Source organism: Pseudophryne corroboree, chromosome 1 (genome assembly GCF_028390025.1).
Source record: "Pseudophryne corroboree isolate aPseCor3 chromosome 1, aPseCor3.hap2, whole genome shotgun sequence".
Lineage (NCBI taxonomy): Eukaryota > Metazoa > Chordata > Amphibia > Anura > Myobatrachidae > Pseudophryne > Pseudophryne corroboree.
In genome coordinates, this window is record NC_086444.1 from 1,060,253,023 (window position 1) to 1,060,277,109 (window position 24,087).

A 24,087-nucleotide genomic window follows, 5' to 3' on the forward strand; every position below is an offset into this window, starting at 1 on the left:
ATCACAATTCCGCTGTCAAGCACCGAAAATTTGGAATTTTCGGAGCTTGATAAATTTAGGTCCACATACTATAGTATGGCGACGCTAGGGTAGATTAGGAATGAAAGCTAAGCCGGAGATATTCCAGATATCTTCTGTATTACCTATATCAGTGGTTCCCAACCTCGGTCCTCAAGTACCCTTAACAGTTTATGTTTCCCAGGTCTCCTCACAGGATTGCAAGTGAAATAATTTACTCCACCCGTGGGTCTTTTAAAATGTGTCAGTGGGTAATGAATGTACCTGTTCAACTGCTAGATGACCTGGAAAACATGAACTGTTGGGGGTACTTGAGGAGCGAGATTGGGAACCACTGACCTATATAATGAACGACCCAGATGTTAATTTTCACCTACTTTTGTAGAAATTAAGGGATAATAAATAGACCCCTAAGGAGCTAATGCAAATGCAAAAATGTTAAAACAAAATATGAAGTAAACATAGACATATGTAATACTAATTGAAGACTAACTTAGAGACCATGATAGTCATAAGTCTTTAAATAACTAAATATGAAAGAAAGCAAGTACAAGACTTGTTCCTTTTGAGCATTATTATTATTTAAATAATAATAAATATTATTATTATTATTATTATTATTATAGCATTTATAATTATTAATATAGCATTATTATTGGATTTACATTACAGTGAGTCTATATGGAATATATCAGTTGGCCAAAGGGATCACTGTGTCAAATATGTCTGTACCACTTGTCCATTCATGTTTATAAGTAAAGCAAAAATAGCAAGTAACTTTGTGTCTGGAACAAACCATGTTGTCATACAATGGTAGCAAATACATTTATATGTTTCCTGTGCAGGGTAAATACTGGCTGCTTTTGCATGTAGCCCACAAATGTTATTTTATTGTTACACTGCAATTTAGATTTCAGTTTGGACACACCCCACCCAAACCTAAATATCCCTGCACATGTTACATTTTTTCCACCTGCAGTGCAACATGGTTTTGTCCAGTTGCTTGTTTCTTTGCTTTACTTACGAACATGAATCAGGCCCCAAGCACAACTCATAAAGAAGTCTGAAAATATTAATGGTGCAAGAATAGTTATGGTTCCATTTTTAAGTCGCCTGAGTTTACGTTCAAGACCACTGAATAAACCATGTAGATAATCAGTCCATATATTTATTTTTGAAGCCTTGTTTTTGCCTTGTAAGTCAAGTAAATGTGTGTGTGTGTGTGTGTGTGTGTGTGTGTGTGTACGTGTGTGTGTGTGTGTGTGTGTGTGTGTGTGTGTGTGTGTGTGTGTTTGTGCGCATCTGTGTATTAACTCACATTTTTAGACGCCAGGAAGTTCATGCCCTGTGCAACTTGATATGAAAAACTAATCAAATCTTCTGTATCTAGGGCTAAATCATCCTCTTCAGGCATTGCAATGGTGACATCTTGATCAACATAGGAACCTATTCAAGATAAACGGTTTAAACAGTTACACTGAAGTTTACACAAGCTTGCATTGGGTCTAAGCAAGTACCACTTTATTTTATTTTTCACACTATAAAACTATGTGAAATTTAAACAGAAATTTGAAGTTTGAAGAAATATGGTCATTTTCTAACAAATACAATTATTTTAGCTTTCACTTTGGCATAAATTGTGTTTCTTCTGTATGACGTACATGTAAGTGACTGCGGAATACTTGTGGCTGAAGCCACTGTAAAATCCAATTTTGGAGAATGAATGAAAGTTACCTGATTTCCTCTTATCTGGCTTAGTTGGCACTACATAAGGTACTCCTGGTTTCATATCCATGTACTCGCTGATTCCATCACTGGAACACAAGAGGAAGGACAGAATTGAAAGCAGTGTCCCTATTTACAGTTCCATAAATGAAGATTCCAAGAACAAAGACAAGGATATGAATTGTTTTCCTTGGCAGAAGAAAAGAATAACAGCTCTTGACATCCATATTCTTCAGTAACTGCAGCACAGGATGCAACGTCTATGTACTAATTGCAGAAGCTCACTGAGACACAACCATTGGTTTCAACAACAAAGCCAGCTGAATACATTAAACAGAGAAACAGACCCTTTTATTTCATCCATGAATTGCTGTCCTTAAAGCCCACCTTTTCTTTCTTTTTTTTTTTTTTTACAAAGGCTTCTTATGTGTCATATGCTGGTTTATTAATGCAGGGTACCAGCATCAGGTTCGCTCCACTGTCCCATAAAGTCATAACATATGCTGGGAGCAGAAGTTATAACAATTAGTATCAGGAGGGGAAGACAGCAAGTGATGAACAATAGACCAGTCTCCGGGGAAATTTGAAGCCAATATTGTTTACATGTAACATGACCTTCTACAAATGCTGCACATAGGTCAGGTACATTCCTTCTGCTCTTAAATACGTTGATATGACTGAATGCATGGTACGCCAATAATAAGATTTTACTTACCGATAAATCTATTTCTCGTAGTCCGTAGTGGATGCTGGGGACTCCGTCAGGACCATGGGGATTAGCGGCTCCGCAGGAGACAGGGCACAAAACTAAAGCTTTAGGATCAGGTGGTGTGTACTGGCTCCTCCCCCTATGACCCTCCTCCAAGCCTCAGTTAGGATACTGTGCCCGGACGAGCGTACACAATAAGGAAGGATATTGAATCCCGGGTAAGACTCATACCAGCCACACCAATCACACCGTATAACTTGTGATCTAAACCCAGTTAACAGTATGACAAACGTAGGAGCCTCTGAACAGACGGCTCACAACAATAACAACCCGATTTTTTTGTAACAATAACTATGTACAAGTATTGCAGACAATCCGCACTTGGGATGGGCGCCCAGCATCCACTACGGACTACGAGAAATAGATTTATCGGTAAGTAAAAATAAGAATTTACTTACCGATAATTCTATTTCTCGTAGTCCGTAGTGGATGCTGGGGACTCCGTCAGGACCATGGGGAATAGCGGGCTCCGCAGGAGACAGGGCACATCTAAAAAAGCTTTTAGGTCACATGGTGCGTACTGGCTCCTCCCCCTATGACCCTCCTCCAAGCCTCAGTTAGGTACTGTGCCCGGACGAGCGTACACAATAAGGAAGGATCTTGAATCCCGGGTAAGACTCATACCAGCCACACCAATCACACCGTACAACTTGTGATCTGAACCCAGTTAACAGTATGATAACAAAACGAAGTAGCCTCTGAAAAGATGGCTCACAACAACAGTAATAACCCGATTTTGTAACAATAACTATGTACAAGCATTGCAGACAATCCGCACTTGGGATGGGCGCCCAGCATCCACTACGGACTACGAGAAATAGAATTATCGGTAAGTAAATTCTTATTTTCTCTAACGTCCTAGTGGATGCTGGGGACTCCGTCAGGACCATGGGGATTATACCAAAGCTCCCAAACGGGCGGGAGAGTGCGGATGACTCTGCAGCACCGAATGAGAAAACTCCAGGTCCTCTTTAGCCAGAGTATCAAATTTGTAAAATTTTACAAACGTGTTCTCCCCTGACCACGTAGCTGCTCGGCAAAGTTGTAATGCCGAGACCCCTCGGGCAGCCGCCCAAGATGAGCCCACCTTCCTTGTGGAGTGGGCCTTTACAGATTTAGGCTGTGGCACGCCTGCCACAGAATGTGCAAGTTGGATTGTGCTACAGATCCAACGTGCAATCGTCTGTTTAGACGCAGGAGCACCCATCTTGTTGGGTGCATACAATGTAAACAACGAGTCAGATTTTCTGACTCCAGCTGTCCTTGAAATATATATTTTTAATGCTCTGACAACGTCCAGTAACTTGGAGTCCTCCAAGTCGCTAGTAGCCGCAGGCACCACAATAGGCTGGTTCAAGTGAAATGCCGAAACCACCTTAGGGAGAAATTGAGGACGTGTCCTCAATTCTGCCCTGTCCGAATGGAATATCAGATATGGGCTCTTGTATGACAAAGCTGCCAACTCTGAAACTCTCCTGGCTGAAGCCAGGGCCAACAGCATGGTTACCTTCCATGTAAGGTATTTTAATTCTACCGATTTTAAAGGCTCAAACCAATGAGATTTGAGAAAATTTAGAACCACGTTCAAATCCCACGGTGCCACTGGAGGCACTATTGGGGGTTGTATATGTAGTACACCTTTGACAAAAGTTTGTACTTCAGGCACTGACGCCAATTCCTTCTGGAAGAAAATTGATAAGGCCGAAATTTGAACTTTAATGGACCCCAATTTTAGGCCCATAGACAATCCTGCTTGCAGGAAATGTAAGAATCGACCCAATTGAAATTCTTCCGTTGGAGCCTTCTTGGCCTCACACCACGCAACATATTTCCGCCAAATGCGGTGATAATGTTGTACAGTCACTTCCTTTCTAGCCTTAATCAAGGTAGGAATAACTTCCTCTGGAATGCCCTTTTCTTTTAGAATCCGGCGTTCAACCGCCATGCCGTCAAACGCAGACGCGGTAAGTCTTGGAACATACAAGGTCCCTGCTGAAGCAGATCCCTTCTTAGAGGTAGAGGCCACGGATCCTCCGTGAGCATCTCTTGAAGTTCCGGATACCAAGTTCTTCTTGGCCAGTCCGGAGCCACCAGTATTGTTCTTACTCCTCTTTTCCGTATAATTCTCAGTACCTTTGGTATGAGAGGCAGAGGAGGGAACACATACACTGACTGGTACACCCACGGTGTTACCAGAGCGTCCACAGCTATTGCCTGAGGGTCTCTTGACCTGGCGCAATACCTGTCCAATTTTTTGTTGAGGCGAGACGCCATCATGTCCACCTTTGGTTTTTCCCAACGGTTCACAATCATGTGGAAAACTTCTGGATGAAGTCCCCACTCTCCCGGGTGAAGGTCGTGTCTGCTGAGGAAATCTGCTTCCCAGTTGTCCACTCCCGGGATGAACACTGCTGACAGTGCTATGACATGATTCTCCGCCCAGCGCAGAATCCTTGCAGCTTCTGCCATTGCACTCCTGCTTCTCGTGCCGCCTTGTCGGTTTACGTGGGCGACTGCCGTGATGTTGTCGGACTGGATCAACACCGGCTGACCCTGAAGCAGCGGTTTTGCCAGACTTAGAGCATTGTAGATCGCTCTTAGCTCCAGTATATTTATGTGAAGAGACGTCTCCAGGTTTGACCACACGCCCTGGAAGTTTCTTCCCCTTGTGACTGCTCCCCAACCTCGTAGGCTGGCATCCGTAGTCACCAGGACCCAGTCCTGTATGCCGAATCTGCGGCCCACTAACAGATGGGCAGTCTGCAACCACCACAGGAGAGACAACCTTGTTCTCGGTGACAGTGTTATCCGCTGATGCATGTGCAGATGCGATCCGGACCATTTGTCCAGCAGATCCCACTGAAATGTCCGTGCATGGAATCTGCCGAATGGAATCGCTTCGTACGAAGCGACCATCTTTCCCAGGACTCTTGTGCATTGATGTACTGACACAGTTCCTGGTTTTAGGAGGTTCCTGACAAGTTCGGATAACTCCCTTGCTTTCTCTTCCGGGAGAAATACCTTTTTCTGAACCGTGTCCAGAATCATACCCAGGAACAGCAGATGCGTTGTCGGGGTCAATTGAGATTTTGGAAGATTTAGAATCCACCCGTGTTGCTGAAGCACTACTTGTGTTAGCGCCACACCGACTTCCAGCTGTTCTCTGGACTTTGCCCTTATCAGGAGATCGTCCAAGTAAGGGATAATTAATACGCCTTTTCTTCGTAGAAGAACCATCATTTCGGTCATTACCTTGGTAAAGACCCGAGGGGCCGTGGACAAACCAAACGGCAGCGTTTGAAACTGATAATGACAGTCTTGTATCACGAACCTGAGATACCCTTGGTGTGAGGGGTAAATCGGGACATGTAGATAAGCATCTTTTATGTCCAAGGACACCATGAAGTCTCCTTCTTCCAGATTCGCTATCACTGCCCTGAGTGACTCCATCTTGAACTTGAATTTCTGTATGTACAGGTTCAAGGATTTCAGATTTAGAATAGGCCTTACCGAACCGTCCGGTTTCGGTACCACAAATAGAGTGGAATAATACCCCTTTCCCTGTTGTAGGAGGGGTACCTTGACTATCACCTGCTGAGAATACAGCTTGTGAATGGCTTCCAAAACCGACGTCCTTTCTGAGGGAGACGTTGGTAAAGCAGACTTTAGGAACCGGCGAGGGGGAAACCTTTCGAACTCCAGCATGTAACCCTGAGATATTATCTGCAGGACCCACGGGTCCACTTGTGAGTGAGCCCATTGATTGCTGAAAATCTTGAGTCGACCCCCCACCGTTCCTGAGTCCGCTTGTAAAGCCCCAGCGTCATGCTGATGGCTTTGTAGAAGCCGGGGCGGGCTTCTGTTCCTGGGCAGTGGCTGCTTGCTGCCCTTTCTTACCCTTTCCTCTGCCTCTCGGCAGATAAGACTGTCCTTTTGGTCGCTTTTTATAGGAGCGAAAGGACTGCGGCTGAAAAGACGGTGTCTTTTTCTGTTGGGAAGGGGTCTGAGGTAAAAAGGTGGATTTGCCGGCAGTTGCCGTGGTCACCAGGTCCGAAAGACCGACCCCAAACAATTCCTCTCCTTTATATGGCAATACTTCCATATGCCTCTTGGAATCCGCATCACCTGACCACTGTCGCGTCCATAAACTTCTTCTGGCAGATATGGACATCGCGCTTACTCTTGATGCTAGAGTACAAACATCCCTCTGAGCATCTCGCATATAAAGAAAAGCATCCTTTAATTGCTCTAGAGTCAATAAAATACTGTCCCTATCCAGGGTCTCAATATTTTCAGTCAGAGAATCCAACCACACTACCCCAGCACTGCACATCCAGGCTGAGGCTATTGCCGGTCGCAGTATAACACCAGTATGTGTGTATATACTCTTCAGTGTAGTTTCCAGCCTCCTATCTGCTGGATCCTTGAGGGCGGCCGTATCAGGAGACGGCAACGCCACTTGCTTTGATAAACGTGTGAGCGCCTTATCCACCCTAGGGGGTGTTTCCCAGCGCGCCCTAACCTCTGGTGGGAAAGGGTATAATGCCAATAACTTCTTTGAAATTAGCAATTTTCTATCGGGGGTAACCCACGCTTCATCACACACATCATTCAATTCCTCTGATTCTGGGAAAAATACAGGTAGTTTTTTCACCCCCCACATAATACCCCTTTTTGAGGTACCAGCAGTATCAGAGATCTGCAAAGCCTCCTTCATTGCCGTGATCATATAACGTGTGGCCCTATTGGAAAATACGTTTGTTTCTTCACCGTCGACACTAGATTCATCTGTGTCGGTACCCGTGTCGACTGACTGAGGTAAAGGACGTTTTACAGCCCCTGACGGTGTCTGAGACGCCTGAACCGGTACTAACTGGTTTGCCGGGCGTCTTATTTCGTCAACTGACTTTTGTAGTGTGCTGACATTATCACGTAATTCCATAACTAAAGCCATCCATTCCGGTGTCGACTCCCTAGGGGGTGACATTACCATCATCGGCAATTGCTCTGCCTCCACACCAACATCGTCCTCATACATGTCGACACACACGTACCGACACACAGCAGCCACACAGGGAATGCTCTAATCGAAGACAGGACCCCCTAGCCCTTTGGGGAGACAGAGGGAGAGTTTGCCAGCACACACCAAAAGCGCTATAAATGTATATAAACAACCCTAGAAGGTGTTGTTTACTATATATGCGCTCTTAATATATAAATATCGCCAATTTATGCCCCCCTTCTCTTTGTTACCCTGTTTCTGTAGTGCAGTGTAGGGGAGAGTCCTGGGAGCCTTCCTCACCAGCGGAGCTGAGCAGGAAAATGGCGCTGAGTGCTGAGGAGAATAAGCTCCGCCCCTTTTTCGGCGGGCTTTTTCTCCCGGTTTTTAAGAAACTGGCCTGGGTTAAAATACATACATATAGCCTTAATGGCTATATGTGATGTATTTATTTTGCCACTAAAGGTAATTATATTGCTGCCCAGGGCGCCCCCAGCAGCGCCCTGCACCCTCCGTGACTGAGTCAGTGAGCCGTGTGACAACAATGGCGCACAGCTGCAGTGCTGTGCGCTACCTTCATGAAGACTGTGGAGTCTTCTGCCGCCTGTTTTCCGGACCTCCGTTCTGCCGTCTCTTCAGCGTCTGTAAGGGGGATTGGCGGCGCGGCTCCGGGACGAACCCCAGGCTGACCTGTGTTTCGACTCCCTCTGGAGCTAAGTGTCCAGTAGCCTAAGACTCCAATCCATCCTGCACGCAGGTGAGTTGGAAATCTCTCCCCTAAGTCCCTCGATGCAGTGATCCTGTTGCCAGCAGGAATCACTGAGATTGAAACCTAAAAAAAAAAACTTTTCTAAACAGCTCTTTAGGAGAGCCACCTAGATTGCACCCTCTCGGACGGGCACAAAAACCTAACTGAGGCTTGGAGGAGGGTCATAGGGGGAGGAGCCAGTACGCACCATGTGACCTAAAAGCTTTTTTAGATGTGCCCTGTCTCCTGCGGAGCCCGCTATTCCCCATGGTCCTGACGGAGTCCCCAGCATCCACTAGGACGTTAGAGAAATCTTATTTTCTCTGACGTCCTAAGTGGATGCTGGGGACTCCGTCAGGACCATGGGGATTATACCAAAGCTCCCAAACGGGCGGGAGAGTGCGGATGACTCTGCAGCACCGAGTGAGAGAACTCCAGGTCCTCCTCAGCCAGGGTGTGCCCCTGACCAAGTAGCAGCTCGGCAAAGTTGTAAAGCCGAGACCCCTCGGGCAGTCGCCCAAGATGAGCCCACCTTCCTTGTGGAATGGGCATTTATATATTTTGGCTGTGGCAGTCCTGCCACAGAATGTGCAAGCTGAATTGTACTACACATTCAACTAGCAATCGTCTGCTTAGAATCAAGAGCACCCAGTTTTTTGGGTGCATACAGGATAACAGCAAGTCAGTTTTCCTGACTCCAGCCGTCCTGGAAATCTATATTTTCAGGGCCCTGACAACATCTAGCAACTTGGAGTCCTCCAAGTCTCTAGTAGCCGCAGGTACCACAATAAGCTGGTTCAGATGAAACGCTGACACCACCTTAGGGAGAAACTGGGGACGAGTCCGCAGCTCTGCCCTGTCCGAATGGACAATCAGATATGGGCTTTTGTGAGACAAAGCCGCCAATTCTGACACTCGCCTGGCCGAGGCCAGGGCCAACATCATGGTCACTTTCCATGTGAGATATTTCAAATCCACAGATTTGAGCGGTTTAAACCAACGTGATTTGAGGAATCCCAGGACTACGTTGAGATCCCACAGTGCCACTGGAGGCACAAAAGGGGGTTGTATATGCAGTACTCCCTTGTCAAATTTCTGGACTTCAGGAACTGAAGCCAATTCTTTCTGGAAGAAAATCGACAGGGCCGAAATTTGAACCTTAATGGACCCCAATTTGAGGCCCATAGACACTCCTGTTTTCAGGAAATGCAGGAATCGACCGAGTTGAAATTTCTTCGTGGGGCCTTCCTGGCCTCACACCACGCAACATATTTTCGCCACATGTGGTGATAATGTTGTGCGGTCACCTCCTTCCTGGCTTTGACCAGGGTAGGAATGACCTCTTCCGGAATGCCTTTTTTCCCTTAGGATCCGGCGTTCAACCGCCATGCCGTCAAACGCACCCGCGGTAAGTCTTGGCACAGACATGGTACTTGCTGAAGCAAGTCCCTTCTTATCGGCAGAGGCCCTGAGTCCTCTGTGAGCATCTCATGAAGTTCCGGGTACCAAGTCCTTCTTGGCCCATCCGGAGCCACGAGTATAGTTCTTACTCCTCTACGTCTTATAATTCTCAGTACCTTTGGTATGAGAAGCAGAGGAGGGAACACATACACCGACTGGTACACCCATGGTGTTACCAGAACGTCCACAGCTATTTCCTGAGGGTCTCTTGACCTGGCGCAATACCTGTCCAGTTTTTTGTTCAGGCGGGACGCCATCATGTCCACCTTTGGTCTTTCCCAACGGTGCACAATCATGTGGAAACAACTTCTCGATGAAGTCCCCACTCTCCCGGGTGGAGGTCGTGCTGAGGAAGTCTGCTTCCCAGTTGTCCACTCCCGGAATGAAAACTGCTGACAGTGCTATCATATGATTTTCCGCCCAGCGAAGAATCCTTGCAGTTTCTGCCATTGTCCTCCTGCTTCTTGTGCCGCCCTGTCTGTTTACGTGGGCGACTGCCGTGATGTTGTCCCACTGGATCAATACCGGCTGACCTTGAAGCAGAGGTCTTGCTAAGCTTAGAGCATTGTAAATTGCTCTTAGCTCCAGTATATTTATGCGGAGAGAAGTCCCCAGACTTGATCACACTCCCTGGAAATTTTTTTCCCTGTGTGACTGCTCCCCAGCCTTTCAAGCTGGAATCCGTGGTCACCAGGACCCAGTCCTGAATGCATAACTGTGGCACTTTAGTAGATGAGCACTCTGCAGCCACCACAGAAGAGACACCCTTGTCCTTGGAGACAGGGTTATCCGCTGATGCATCTGAAGATGCGATCCGGACCATTTGTCCAGCAGATCCCACTGAAAAGTTCTTGCGTGAAATCTGCCGAATGGAATCGCTTCGTAAGAAGCCACCATTTTTCCCAGGACCCTTGTGCAATGATGCACTGACACTTTTCCTGGTTTTTGGAGGTTCCTGACTAGCTCGGATAACTCCCTGGCTTTCTCCTCCGGGAGAAACACCTTTTTCTGGACTGTGTCCAGAATCATCCCTAGGGACAGCAGACGTGTCGTCGGAGACAGCTGCGATTTTGGAATATTTAGAATCCACCCGTGCTGTCGTAGAACTACTTGAGATAGTGCTACTCCGACCTCCAACTGTTCTCTGGACCTTGCCCTTATCAGGAGATCGTCCAAGTAAGGGATAATTAAGACGCCTTTTCTTTGAAGAAGAATCATCATTTCGGCCATTACCTTGGTAAAGACCCGGGGTGCCGTGGACAATCCAAACGGCAGCGTCTGAAATTGATAGTGACAGTTTTGTACCACGAACCTGAGGTACCCTTTGTGAGAAGGGCAAATTTGGACATGGAGGTAAGCATCCTTGATGTCCAGGGACACCATATAGTCCCCTTCTTCCTGGTTCGCTATCACTGCTCTGAGTGACTCCATTTAGAATAGGTCTCACCGAGCCGTCTGGCTTCAGTACCACAATATAGTGTGGAATAATACCCCTTTACTTGTTGTAGGAGGGGTACTTTGATTATCACCTGCTGGGAATACAGCTTGTGAATTGTTTCCAATACTGCCTCCCTGTCGGAGGTAGACGTTGGTAAAGCAAACTTCAGGAACCTGCGAGGGGGAGACGTCTCGAATTTCCAATCTGTACCCCTGGGATACTACTTGTAGGATCCAGGGGTCCACTTGCGAGTGAGCCCACTGCGTGCTGAAACTCTTGAGACGACCCCCCACCGCACCTGTTTGTACGGCCCCAGCGTCATGCTGAGGACTTTTGGCAGAAGCGGTGCAAGGCTTCTGTTCCTGGGAATGGGCTGCCTGCTGCAGTCTTCTTCCCTTACCTCTATCCCTGGGCAGATATTATGGGGACGAAAGGACTGAGGCTGAAAAGACTATGTCTTTTTCTGCTGAGATGTGACTTGGGGTAAAAAAGGTGGATTTTCTAGCTGTTGCCGTGGCCACCAGGTCCGATGGACCGACCCCAAATAACTCCTCCCCTTTATACGGCAATACTTCCATGTGCCGTTTGGAATCTGCATCACCTGACCACTGTCGTGTCCAGAAACATCGTCTGGCAGATATGGACATCGCACTTACTCTTGATGCCAGAGTTTCGCATATATAGAAATGCATCTTTTAAATGCTCTATAGTCAATAAAATACTGTCCCTGTCAAGGGTATCAATATTTCCAGTCAGGGAATCCGACCAAGCCACCCCAGCGCTGCCCATCCAGGCTGAGGCGATCGCTGGTCGCAGTATAACACCAGTATGTGTGTATATACTTTTTAGGATATTTTCCAACCTCCTATCTTTTGGCTCCTTGAGGGCGTCCGTATCTGGAGACGGTAACGCCACTTGTTTTTATAAGCGTGTGAGCGCCTTATCCACCCTAAGGTGTGTTTCCCAACGCGCCATAACTTCTGGCGGGAAAAGGTATACCGCCAATAATTTTCTATCGGGGGAAACCCACGCATCATCACACACTTCATTTAATTTATCTGATTCAGGAAAAACCACATGTAGTTTTTTCACACTCCACATAATACCCTTTTTTGTGGTACTTGTAGTATCAGAAATATGTAACATCTCCTTCATTGCCCTTAACAAGTAACGTGTGGCCCTAAAGGAAAATACGTTTGTTTCTTCACCGTCGACACTGGAGTCAGTGTCCGTGTCTGTGTCGACCGACTGAGGTAAAAGGACGTTTTAACGCCCCTGACGGTGTTTTAGACGCCTGGACAGGTACTAATTGGTTTGCCGGCCGTCTCATGTCGTCAACCGACCTTGCAGCGTGTTGACATTATCACGTAATTCCTTAAATAAGCCATCCATTCCGGTGTCGACTCCCTAGAGAGTGACATCACCATTACCGGCAATTGCTCCGCCTCCTCACCAACATCGTCCTCATACATGTCGACACACAAGTACCGACACACAGCACACACACAGGGAATGCTCTGATAGAGGACAGGACCCCACTAGCCCTTTGGGGAGACAGAGGGAGAGTTTGCCAGCACACACCAAAAACGCTATATTATACAGGGACAACCTTTATATAAGTGTTTTTCCCTTATAGCATTTTAATATATATATATATATCGCCAAATAAGTGCCCCCCCTCTCTGTTTTAACCCTGTTTCTGTAGTGCAGTGCAGGGGAGAGCCTGGGAGCCTTCCCACCAGCCTTTCTGTGAGGGAAAATGGCGCTGTGTGCTGAGGAGAATAGGCCCCGCCCCCTTTTCGGCGGGCTTCTTCTCCCGTTTTTCTGAGACCTGGCAGGGGTTAAATACATCCATATAGCCTCCAGGGGCTATATGTGATGTATTTTTAGCCAGAATAAGGTATTATACATTGCTGCCCAGGGCGCCCCCAGCAACGCCCTGCACCCTCCGTGACCGTTGGTGTGAAGTGTGTGACAACAATGGCGCACAGCTGCAGTGCTGTGCGCTACCTTCATGAAGACTGAAAAGCCTTCTGCCGCCGGTTTCTGGACCTTCAATCTTCAGCATCTGCAAGGGGGGTCGGCGGCGCGGCTCCGGGACGAACCCCAGGGTGAGACCTGTGTTCCGACTCCCTCTGGAGCTAATGGTGTCCAGTAGCCTAAGAAGCCAATCCATCCTGCACGCAGGTGAGTTGAACTTCTCTCCCCTAAGTCCCTCGATGCAGTGAGCCTGTTGCCAGCAGGACTCACTGAAAATAAGAAACCTAAAAACTTTTTCTAAGCAGCTCCTTAAGAGAGCCACCTAGATTGCACCCTGCTCGGACGGGCACAAAAACCTAACTGAGGCTTGGAGGAGGGTCATAGGTGGAGGAGCCAGTACACACCACCTGATCCTAAAGCTTTAGTTTTGTGCCCTGTCTCCTGCGGAGCCGCTAATCCCCATGGTCCTGACGGAGTCCCCAGCATCCACTTAGGACGTCAGAGAAAAACAGTTCAGATAATTAGAATAAATAGCCCCTAATGTAAAATGATTATAAAGGTCACGGATGTGGTCTGTGACCAAATGAAAGCACACGGCTGTTACTCCAAAGGTGACTTCTGATATGTTTTTTTTTATCTTGGGTACAGTATTACTTATAATGGGGCAGCAAAGATTATTATTATTATTATTATTATTATTAACAGTTTCTTATATAGCGCAGCATATTCCGTTGCGCTTTACAATTAGAACAACAGTAATAGAACAAAACTGGGTAAAAACAGACAGACATAGAGGTAGGAAGGCCCTGCTCGCAAGCTTAAAATCTATAGGGAAATAGGCATAGATACACAAGGATAGATGCTACCTATTGCATAATGGTCCACCAGATTGCTAGGTTCTTAATAGGTTGTATGATGATACCCCACAAAGTTATCCAAGTGTCAGGAGAGTGTGAGACTAAAGAAAGACAAGATATGTGATGTTATGAATACTCTACAGAGGATGTAATTAGATAGGGAAGCACTGAAGGTTATGTGGGTGGGTCTGGAATTTGATAGGCTTGTCTGAAGAGGTGAGTTTTCAGGGAACATTTAAAGGTTTGGAGACTAGAGGCGGGTCTTACTGTGCGTGGGAGGGCATTCCACAGAGTGGGTGAAGCCCGGATAAAGTCCTGTAATTTTGAGTGTGAACAAGTAATGCGTGTGGATGAGAGACGTAGATCTTGTGCAGAGCGGAGAGGTCGGGTAGGGAGATATTTTGAGATGAGTGAAGAGATGTATGTTGGTGCAGTTTGGTTAATAGCCTTGTATGTGAGTAAAAGTATTTTATATTTAATACGGTAGAAGATGGCGTAGTGGCAAGCATTATTACCTTACAGCACTATGAATTCACTTTCATATCCAGGTGTGTTTTACCTTTACTGACAGCTACACATTCCATCACAGAAGACGTTCAAGATGAGTTACAGTATGTGACCCAAGTGGCCTCACTGCTCCCCAAATATAAATACGTTTACTTGAGTGACATTACTAAGCATAAAGGTGCATACACACAGTGCGATGTGTGCTTACGATTTTGACTATATAGTCAAAATCGTAAGAAAAGTTAGCACATATCGCACCGTGTGTACACAGCTTGCGATACCAATGTGCGCTCCCGTGGGCTCGGTAGCGCAAGAAAAAATAGACTGTGCAGGCATGGCAATTTTGACTATATTGTGTACAAGCTAGTTTCTAGTATAGTCAAAATTGTATACAGTCAAAATCGCAAGTAAAGATAGTCAATATCGGTGGTTTTGGGCTCCAGGGAGTTCAAGGGAAATCGCAAAGTCAAAATCGGCACTTAGACAATATCTCACCGTGTGTATGCACCTTAAGGATATATTTTAACCAAATATATATGTACGTCACCTGTGTATAATATAATGGTAACATTTTTAGTCAATAACTGTTGTTTTATTTACTATACAGGTTGAGTATCCCTTATCCAAAATGCTTGGGACCAGAAGTATTTTGGATATCAGATTTTTCCGTATTTTGGAATAATTGCATACCATAATGAGATATCATGGTGATGGAACCTAAGTCTAAGCATAGAATGCATTTATGTTTCATATACATCTTATACACACAGCCTGGAAGTCATTTAATACAATATTTTTAATAACTTTGTGCATTAAACAAAGTGTGTGTACATTCACACAAATCATTTATGTTTCATATACACCTTATACACACAGCCTGAAGGTCATTTAATACAATATTTTTAATAACCTGTATATTAAACAAAGTCTGTGTACATTGAGCCATCAGAAAACAAAGGTTTCATTATCTCACTCAAAAAATTCTGTATTTTGGAATATTCCGTATTTCTGAATATTTGGATATGGGATACTCAACCTGTATATGATAAATGGGGGCAAAAGGCTCACATTCTCACTTTGTCTTACCTATTTACAAAATATACCTGGACAAAGCACCTCACGAGTTCACACTAATACAGCTATTTTTAATTAGTTTATCCCATTAGTAAAAGAATATATGAAAACCATATCTCTGCTCACCAAACATGATTCCTTGAGTTAAGAAGGTTCTTGTAAAGGGCATTTTCTGAATGGTCTTCAAATTTTGGGCAGATGAAGGAATCACGCTTTCTTCTCAGATAATTCAGTAGATCTCCGTAGCAACAATATTCAGTGATGACCAGAGTGGGGCCTGGTGAACAAATCAAAATTCATATATGTTATGGGAAAGTTGAACATATGCTTTTACAGTGTGACACATTTTAGCGCAGTATGGGGGGAGGCGATTCAATTCAATGCAAAGGCAGTGATGGATTCCGGAATGCCAAATTGCCTCCATCCATATTGCAAGTTTTGCGCTCTCACCGCATAAAGCTGCGTAGTGCTGTAAATGGCTGATATGTGCGCAGGTGGACATTGCGGCGCCGCTCAGCGGCACACTGCCAGTAAATGAAATGCCAGTAGCAAGTCTAATCAAATATTGAAAAGATTAAATAGCTCATTGCCTTGCAATAAAAAAAAAGATAATTTTACACATTTATACATCCAAATGTGACATCTTATTAATGCAAACCATTGCCTGTTTAAGTAACATGAACAATTAGGTGAAATATTGACTTATTTTAGGGCTTGCTACAGATCTTGTGATTCCTCGCGTCTTACTTCCAGCTTGCTGAGAGCTTTTATAAATCTATTTACTTACACTGCAGTGATAGGTGACAGGAAAGATCACAATATACAATTGTTCGTTCTAAGGTATTCCTATGTTTAACACGTTTTTTTTAGCTGCATTTCCAATCTAAGTAATTGTTATTGATCATTAAGACAAAAGTAAAAGAAAATCCAGTCAGTGTACTTTATCAGTTTAAAGAACCCGTTAGAGGAGTCAATAGGCAATAAGGCCTTTCATCGGCGTAACATAAACCTTCCATTATATTTAATTCTATATTAGCTGCACTCATCAAGCATCATTGTACATGACAAATACACTTGCCCATGAATCCATCAGTAGTGCTCTTCTTTAATATATATATTCTGTTTTGACTGAACACACTCTCTAGCAGTTTGCAAACTGTGTCCTATTTTGCTCAGAATACTATGTTCTGCTCCTGATTTTCCCACTGATTTTCCAAGTAAATTAATGGTGAACATATCTTCCATATTAATTATTTCAGCTGAGGTTATCTCAGTTTGGCCGTCAGGAGATAAATGTGGTTGCAGAACATTGTATTCAAGGTTTCTGTGGGAATATTCCAGTCTAGCTCAAAATTCTTAACTACAATATAAAAATTCAGTAGCTTCAGGAGGATAGGCTGACTAACTCCCAGGACATCTCACAATTCAAAGCAAATAAAAATCCTTAATTTAAACAGTGTACCTAGAAGGCGTCTGGAAAACCAGAGTTCCATAGGCTGACGTTTATAATGAATGGCTGCTACAAAATCCACACCAGTGCCACAAGTTAAAGACGTGTGAATTATAGAGTCATTAACCCTAAAATACAAGTGGGCTAATATTAAATAGCCACTAATAATATAGGGGGTCATTCCGAGTTGTTCGCTCGGTAAAAATCTTCGCATCGCAGCGATTTTCCGCTTAATGCGCATGCGCAATGTCCGCACTGCGACTGCGCCAAGTAAATTTGCTATGTAGTTAGGATTTTTACTCACGGCTTTTTCATCGTTCTGGCGATCGTAATGTGATTGACAGGAAATGGGTGTTACTGGGCGGAAACAGGCCGTTTTATGGGCGTGTGGGAAAACACGCTACCGTTTCCGGAAAAAACGCAGGAGTGGCCGGAGAAACGGAGGAGTGTCTGGGCGAACGCTGGGTGTGTTTGTGACGTCAAACCAGGAACAACAAGCTGTGAAATGATCGCAGATGCCGAGTAAGTCTGGAGCTACTCAGAAACTGCTACGAGGTGTGTAATCGCAATATTGCGAATACTTCGTTCGCAATTTTAAGATGCTAAGATTCACTCCCAGTAGGCGGCGGCTTAGCATGAGCAAATCTGCTAAAATCCGCTTGCGAGCGAACAACTCGGAATGACCCCCATAGATGTATACATTTCACAAACATATTAGTGTTGAAGCCACTTTAGAAAAAGTTGTGATCATAGGGATGGACATCCTGCAGTGACATCAGTGAAGGACACAGACCATTAGGTATTGTCTCCCAGACTTTGCAGAAAAGATAACACAAAACATTAGCTAGTTTTCAGCTGCACAGACAAAATTAACATAAAACAAGATATTTCCAGCTCTGTAAGGACGTGGAAACTTTCACTGATATAGCTGTAATTGTGAATAGCGGCTCTTTTATATAAGGCAAGTCATATTTTAGGCTTAGCGGTCTTTAACTGAGCATAGCTTTTACCACAACAACCAGCCCCCTCCCCCACCTCTGATGTTGGATAGTCTATCATCAGTTACACGTCTAAGGTAAACAGCATGTGACTGAGACACTTGTCTGGAGAATAAGCACACACAAAGGCATGCACACAGATTAAAGAGCTGCGGTTACTAGCCTCATCTGTGGCGAACACTGATGCTTTCTTGGTAGAACCAAATTGATTGTCACACACATACATTATCACAAGTCGTACTAGTGTGAGACACTGTTTATAGAAAGAGGAGGGTAAGCTCTCTGTGACTGCCCAGGCGCAAGTCTACTATGCATGTAATCCACCAGAGAGAGATAGTATTAAAGCATATCAATGCTTGAACTCTACTGAATAGAGTGTGTGTTTCTGTCTGACGAAGAATGATTGCTGACACATTTACTATGCTCCACATATAGCAGCACAAGTCCACATTAACACTGCTTTAATTTTCACTGGCTCCATAAGGCTTAGTCACACACTGGGACTTAAGCTGTATTTGCAATTAAATAATTATCATTAACCCTTAGGCAACCAGGTGGCTTATGTCGCAAACGTATGTTTTTGGCAGTACAGTGTACTTTAAAAAAAAATAAAAAAATAGTTCCACATAAAAAATACACCAGACTAATCTATCATATTACCTGTCTGTGATACGTGACAGGGATACAGCCTATTTCACGAGCATACACTATCTGTGTGTCCAACTTCCCCATTCTGTTACCAAGCAAAGAACTATATTTACTGACGGTGTAATAAGGAGTGAAAGGGTGTATATACATGTAATCACCAGAGTACAGATATGTCTGTGTTTTCGTGGCTTAGAAATGTGAAAATACACACACACACACACACACACACACACACACACACACACACACACACACACACACTTTTCGATTCCAACATATAAATGGAGCAGGGAGAGCTGAGTCTTGGTAATAAAGGGCAGTTTCTTGAATGGTAAATCTGGTAACACTTCCGAATAATTTTACATATCTGAATTGTCCCAAAGCATGAAGCGTAAAATTTAAAATTAATTTAAAATTTCAATTGACGTAAGCTGAAACCTATGCACTTTCTGTCCTACCACTATGGCTGTGCCCATCAGAAGTGTGATCCGAAGTCTTTGTGGTCTAGTATTCAGACTGATGATCTGATCAGACAGATCTGGCCATACACTATGGGGTATATTTACTAAAATGAAGTTTTCATAAGTGGAGTTGTTGCCCATAGCAACCAATGATTCTGACTATTATCTTCTAGTAGTAAATATACCCCAATGAGTCTCCTGTGGTGCAGTTGGATGATCACCACATACAGTAATCATCCACCAGGTTCATTCTCCGTTCTAAATGACATCTGAAAGATCCTGACCAGATGTTGGCCTTGATCAGTAGACTTTTTGGGCCCACACAATTAGGTCCTACTTAGCCATACAAGCTGCAACATGTATGGGATATCTAGGTCAGTGGTTGTGAGTGGAAAGGGGGTGACTGGTAAAGGTTTCTCTGTGAGGTTTATAAAAACAATCATAAAATTGATCTCTCCAATTTTTCTAAATTATTATCCCAATTATAGTACTCATTTTTCAAGGGCCCCATCTCACCAGTATTTTTCATGGCCCCAGGTTCTTATGTATAAACACAACAACTGCTGATCCAACTTTAATCCAACTCTCCATTAGAGGAGCTATGTTAGTTCTCCCCGGATGCAGCAAGAACCACACAGTGACAACAGTACAGGCTCAAACTATATTTAAGTGTCAGGGCCCTGCTAAACACAACAAAGGATTGAGGTTCCGAGAGTGGGACACCTACCAAGTTACTATAATTGGGAGGGATTTGCTAAAATCGGAAAACCCCTTAAATGACATGCAGATATTGATTAAAGACCTACTTTGTGGTTTCCTCTTTAACTGTACAGTGTTCTATTTCAGAACAGTTGGATGTAGATGGATTTATATTAGAAGAAACATATTTCATGAGGTTATTTACAGATGATAGTTACTTATATATTCATTTACCTCCCACAGTGCAAGCTCCCAGGAGATTCACAATGTTCTTGTGATGGCCAAGATAGCTTAAGACTTTCAGTTCAGACATAAGTGCTTCCCTCTCCGTGGCATGGGCACTTGCTGCAATTACAGAGAGTTTTATTCAGCATCAGATGTAAAGCGTCATTAACAATTGACAGGAGACAAAAAGGCACCAGAGCTTACGTTTCAGCATTTTCACAGCAACTGTAAGAGCATTGTCTTCTTTCAAAAGGCCATAAGCAGTGGCTTCAACCACTTTGCCAAAAGCACCGGCACCCAGAATTTTACCTAGTTACAAAAGAAATTAAAAAAAAGTCCTTCAGATCAGTATAATATAAAAAACTATAATATTCAACTAGAATAACATAGAAGAGTCTATGAAGATAAAACAGAACACACTTGGCAATACTTATGCACAGTGGATTGCAGGCAATTGCAAATATTGTAACCCAGAGCAACCGGAAGCCCATAGGAGCCAATCAGATTCTGCCATTAGCCTATTGATCATATTTTATATTTATAGTTTTCCACAGTTTATACAACTGTCTGCTTAAGAGTATTATGTTTTAGACTTGTGAGTACAGAAGTGATGCCCAGACATTTTGTAATTTCAATATTTTATGGCTAGGATAATAAATACTAAAAAAGTGTCCAGTTTAATACAATTACTGTATAGTCTAATACACTAACCAAAGCACAGTCTGTCTCTAGGGAATTCCCATTTGTTGTCGTAAGGAAGTTGTGTTGGGTCAATATAAACGTAATTATTTCCATTGATTTCTTCTACTACTTTCCACTGTATTTCATACTTGGGTTTCTGTTAAGCAAAAGAAGAAGTAAATAAAAAAAACGTAATCAATAAATATAAAGAGAAGTACTGCTACTTGCACAGCGCCAAGCAAGGGATGAACATTAATTGTGCTAAATTTGACGTACCTGCATGTATTTGTACATAAGGACAGTCACAGCGACTCCCATCACTGCAGCAGCCACAATGAACCCGATCAGCAGGGGAGTGAATAAAGTGTGGGGGTTTTCTAACAGGAACAAAGGAACAGTACATTGAGATATCACAAGTACCTTAATAAAATACATAAAAGTGTTCTTTCATAAATGTATAATGATGTACTACCACAAACAGGCTTAGCATGAAACTAATACAATTAGATCGTTTTATTTACCTTTGATTGCAAAACTGAAATGAGATGCGGTGCTGTCCACACCATTGGACGCAATGCATTGCACAGTGCCGTTTTTCTTAAAGGAGCTCACGTCAATGTAGCTTTCCACCAGCATACGCCCAAGTGATGAGTTTTCCTGAATATACTTTGTGTCGGATGGGGGCATCGGGGAGTTTGTACAACTGCAATAACAATGTCATGTTATACAGATGGTGCAATAGTTAGCATTACTGCCTCACAGCATTAAGGTTGTGGGTTTTGAATCCCACTCTTGTATATTCTCCCCGTGCTTGCGTGGGTTTCCTCCCACAATCCCAAATATACTGGTAGGTTAATTGGCTCCCTAGTGTGTATGTGTGGTAGGGAATAGAGATTGTAAACTCCTATGAGGCAGGGACTGATGTGAATGGACAAATATTCTTTGTGAAGTGCTGCGGAATATGTGTGCCTTATATAAATAACTGATACGATAGAATATTCCTTATGATGGACTAAGCACAATCGCTCACGTTGGCGTGCAAGTTTGAGGCTAGTGCACATTTTCGATGGTGAGACTGACTGTTGCGTCTGAAGGCTCACCAAGTTGTATTTGGATGTCTAAAGAGGCTCAAAGTGGGCGTCTCAGTCACATTCAAACACACGGCTGTACACCAGGGAAGTGCTTGTGGCGGCATTTGCATAGAGTTGCTGGTGTGTCAAACTCAGAATCAGGTCTCTTTGTACAGAACTTATACATATCCTCTGTCAATAATGCATGGCAATGTAGGAAGAAGCAATGTCTGGCTTTCAGGAGTATTTATTGTGCATCTAATAAAGAGTTCTCCATTTAAAATAGGATTTTAGTACCTACCGGTAAATCCTTTCCTCGTAGTCCATAAGGGATACTGGGGATCACTTAATACGATGGGGTATAGATGGGGTCCAAAGGAGACGGTGCACTTTAAATTTCTTCCACTGGGTTTGCTGGCTCCTCCACTCTATGCCCCCTCCTACAGCCAGTCTAGGTAAAACTGTGCCCGAAGGAGAATGGACATACTTGAGAGAAGGAACATAACAATAACAAGTAGTGAGATTCACACACCAGCACACCACAACATAAACCGACCAGCAACGGCTGGCAACAAAACAGCAACAGCTGAACAGATAAACTTTCGCAGCAAAAAAACCTGCAGACAAGGCCACGCACTGAGGCGGGCGCCCAGTATCTCTTATGGACTACGAGAAAAGGATTTATCGGTAGGTACTATAATCCTATTTTCTCTAGCATCCATAAGGGATACTGGGGATCACTTAGTACGATGGGGACGTCCCAAAGCTTACAGAACGGGCGAGAATGTGCGTAGACATCTGCAGCAACACCTGCCCAAACTGGGTATCCTCTTTGGCCAAGGTATCAAACTTGTAGAACTTCACAAAGGTGTTATTCCCTTACCAGGTAGCAGCTTGGCATAACTGCAAGGCCGAGACTCCACAGGCAGCCGCCCAGAAAGACCCCACCGATCTTGTAAAGTGGGCCTTCAGAGACTGAGGAACAGGTAAGGCTGCTGACACATAGGCCTGTTGGATAGTCAGCCTAATCCAATGAGCAGTGGACTGCTTAGAAGCAGGGTAACCTTTTTTCTTCGCATCATAGAGCACAAACAAGGAATCCGTCTTTCTGATCCGAGCCGTCCTCTTGACAAAGATCTTAAAGGCTTGCACAGCATCCGATGCAATCGGAGGAGCAGAAGCGCCAGAACTAGACGGGACCACAATAGGTTTGTTCAAATGGAATACAGACACAACTTTCGTCGGGAACTGCTGCCTAGTCCTGACCTCTGCTCTGTCTTCATAAAATACCAAGTATGGACTTTTACATGATAAGGCCCCCAATTCTGAGACATGCCTAGCAGAAGCCAGGGCCAGTAACATTACCGTCTTCCACGTAAGGTACTTGTCTTCCACCGTCATCAACGGTTCAAACCAGGAGGACTATAGAAACTGCAATACCACATCCAAATCCCAGGGCGCCGTTGGTGGCACAAAGGGAGGCTGTATGTGAAGTTCCCCTTGCAAGAGGGTCTGAACTTCAGGCAACACTGCCAACTTCTTCGGGAAGAAAATAGAGAGGGACGAAATCTGTACCTTAAGGGAGCCCAGACGTAGGCCCATATCCACTCCAGCCTGGATGAAACACAAGAAGCGTCCCAGGTGAAAATCCACAGAAGAATATGTGCGCTCTTCGCACCAAGAGACATATCTCCTCCAGATATTATGGTAGTGCTTTGACGTCACAGGCTCCCTGGCCTGAACCATGGTTGCAACAACCTTCTTGGAAAGGCCATTGTGTGCTAGGATGTTCCGCTCAACCACCAAGCCGTCAAACGAAGCCGCCGTATGTCTGGGTAGACGAACGATCCTTGTTGCAGAAGATCTTTTCTCACTGGCAGATGCCAAGGGTCTTCAACGGACATGTCCAGAAGATCCGCATACCACGCCCTCCGAGGCCAATCCGGGGCGATCAGAATTGCCTGGACACCTTGATTTCTGATTCACTTTAGCACCCTCGGGAGCAAAGGAATCGGAGGAAACAAGTAGACCAGCCGGTAAGGCCAAGGGGACGTCAGCGCATCTATTGCCCTCGTCTGAGGGTCCCTGGTTCTTGAGCAATACCAACAAAGCTTCTTGTTGAGTCGAGAAGCCATCATTTCTATCTGTGGGCAGCCCCACAGGTCGATGATCTGTTGAAACACCTGTTGGTGGAGACCCCACTCTCCCGGGTGGAGATCGTGACAACTCAGGAAGTCCGCTTCCCATTTGTCCACACCCGGAATGAACATGGCGGACAT

At 44.5% G+C, this 24,087-nt stretch overlaps 1 protein-coding gene across 1 annotated transcript in view; it reads right to left on the reverse strand.

The window, feature by feature from the left end:
* KIT (KIT proto-oncogene, receptor tyrosine kinase) overlaps positions 1-24,087 on the reverse strand; it is a 113,845-nt gene that overhangs the window by 14,690 nt on the left and 75,068 nt on the right. The window contains exons 9-16 of the mRNA XM_063920918.1: positions 21,260-21,441; positions 21,015-21,115; positions 20,769-20,895; positions 20,262-20,366; positions 20,067-20,177; positions 15,703-15,853; positions 1,753-1,832; positions 1,337-1,464 (exon numbers count right to left, since the gene is read on the reverse strand). Coding sequence (XP_063776988.1) covers positions 1,337-1,464; positions 1,753-1,832; positions 15,703-15,853; positions 20,067-20,177; positions 20,262-20,366; positions 20,769-20,895; positions 21,015-21,115; positions 21,260-21,441 — 985 coding nt within the window. The remainder of the gene's footprint in view (positions 1-1,336; positions 1,465-1,752; positions 1,833-15,702; positions 15,854-20,066; positions 20,178-20,261; positions 20,367-20,768; positions 20,896-21,014; positions 21,116-21,259; positions 21,442-24,087) is intronic.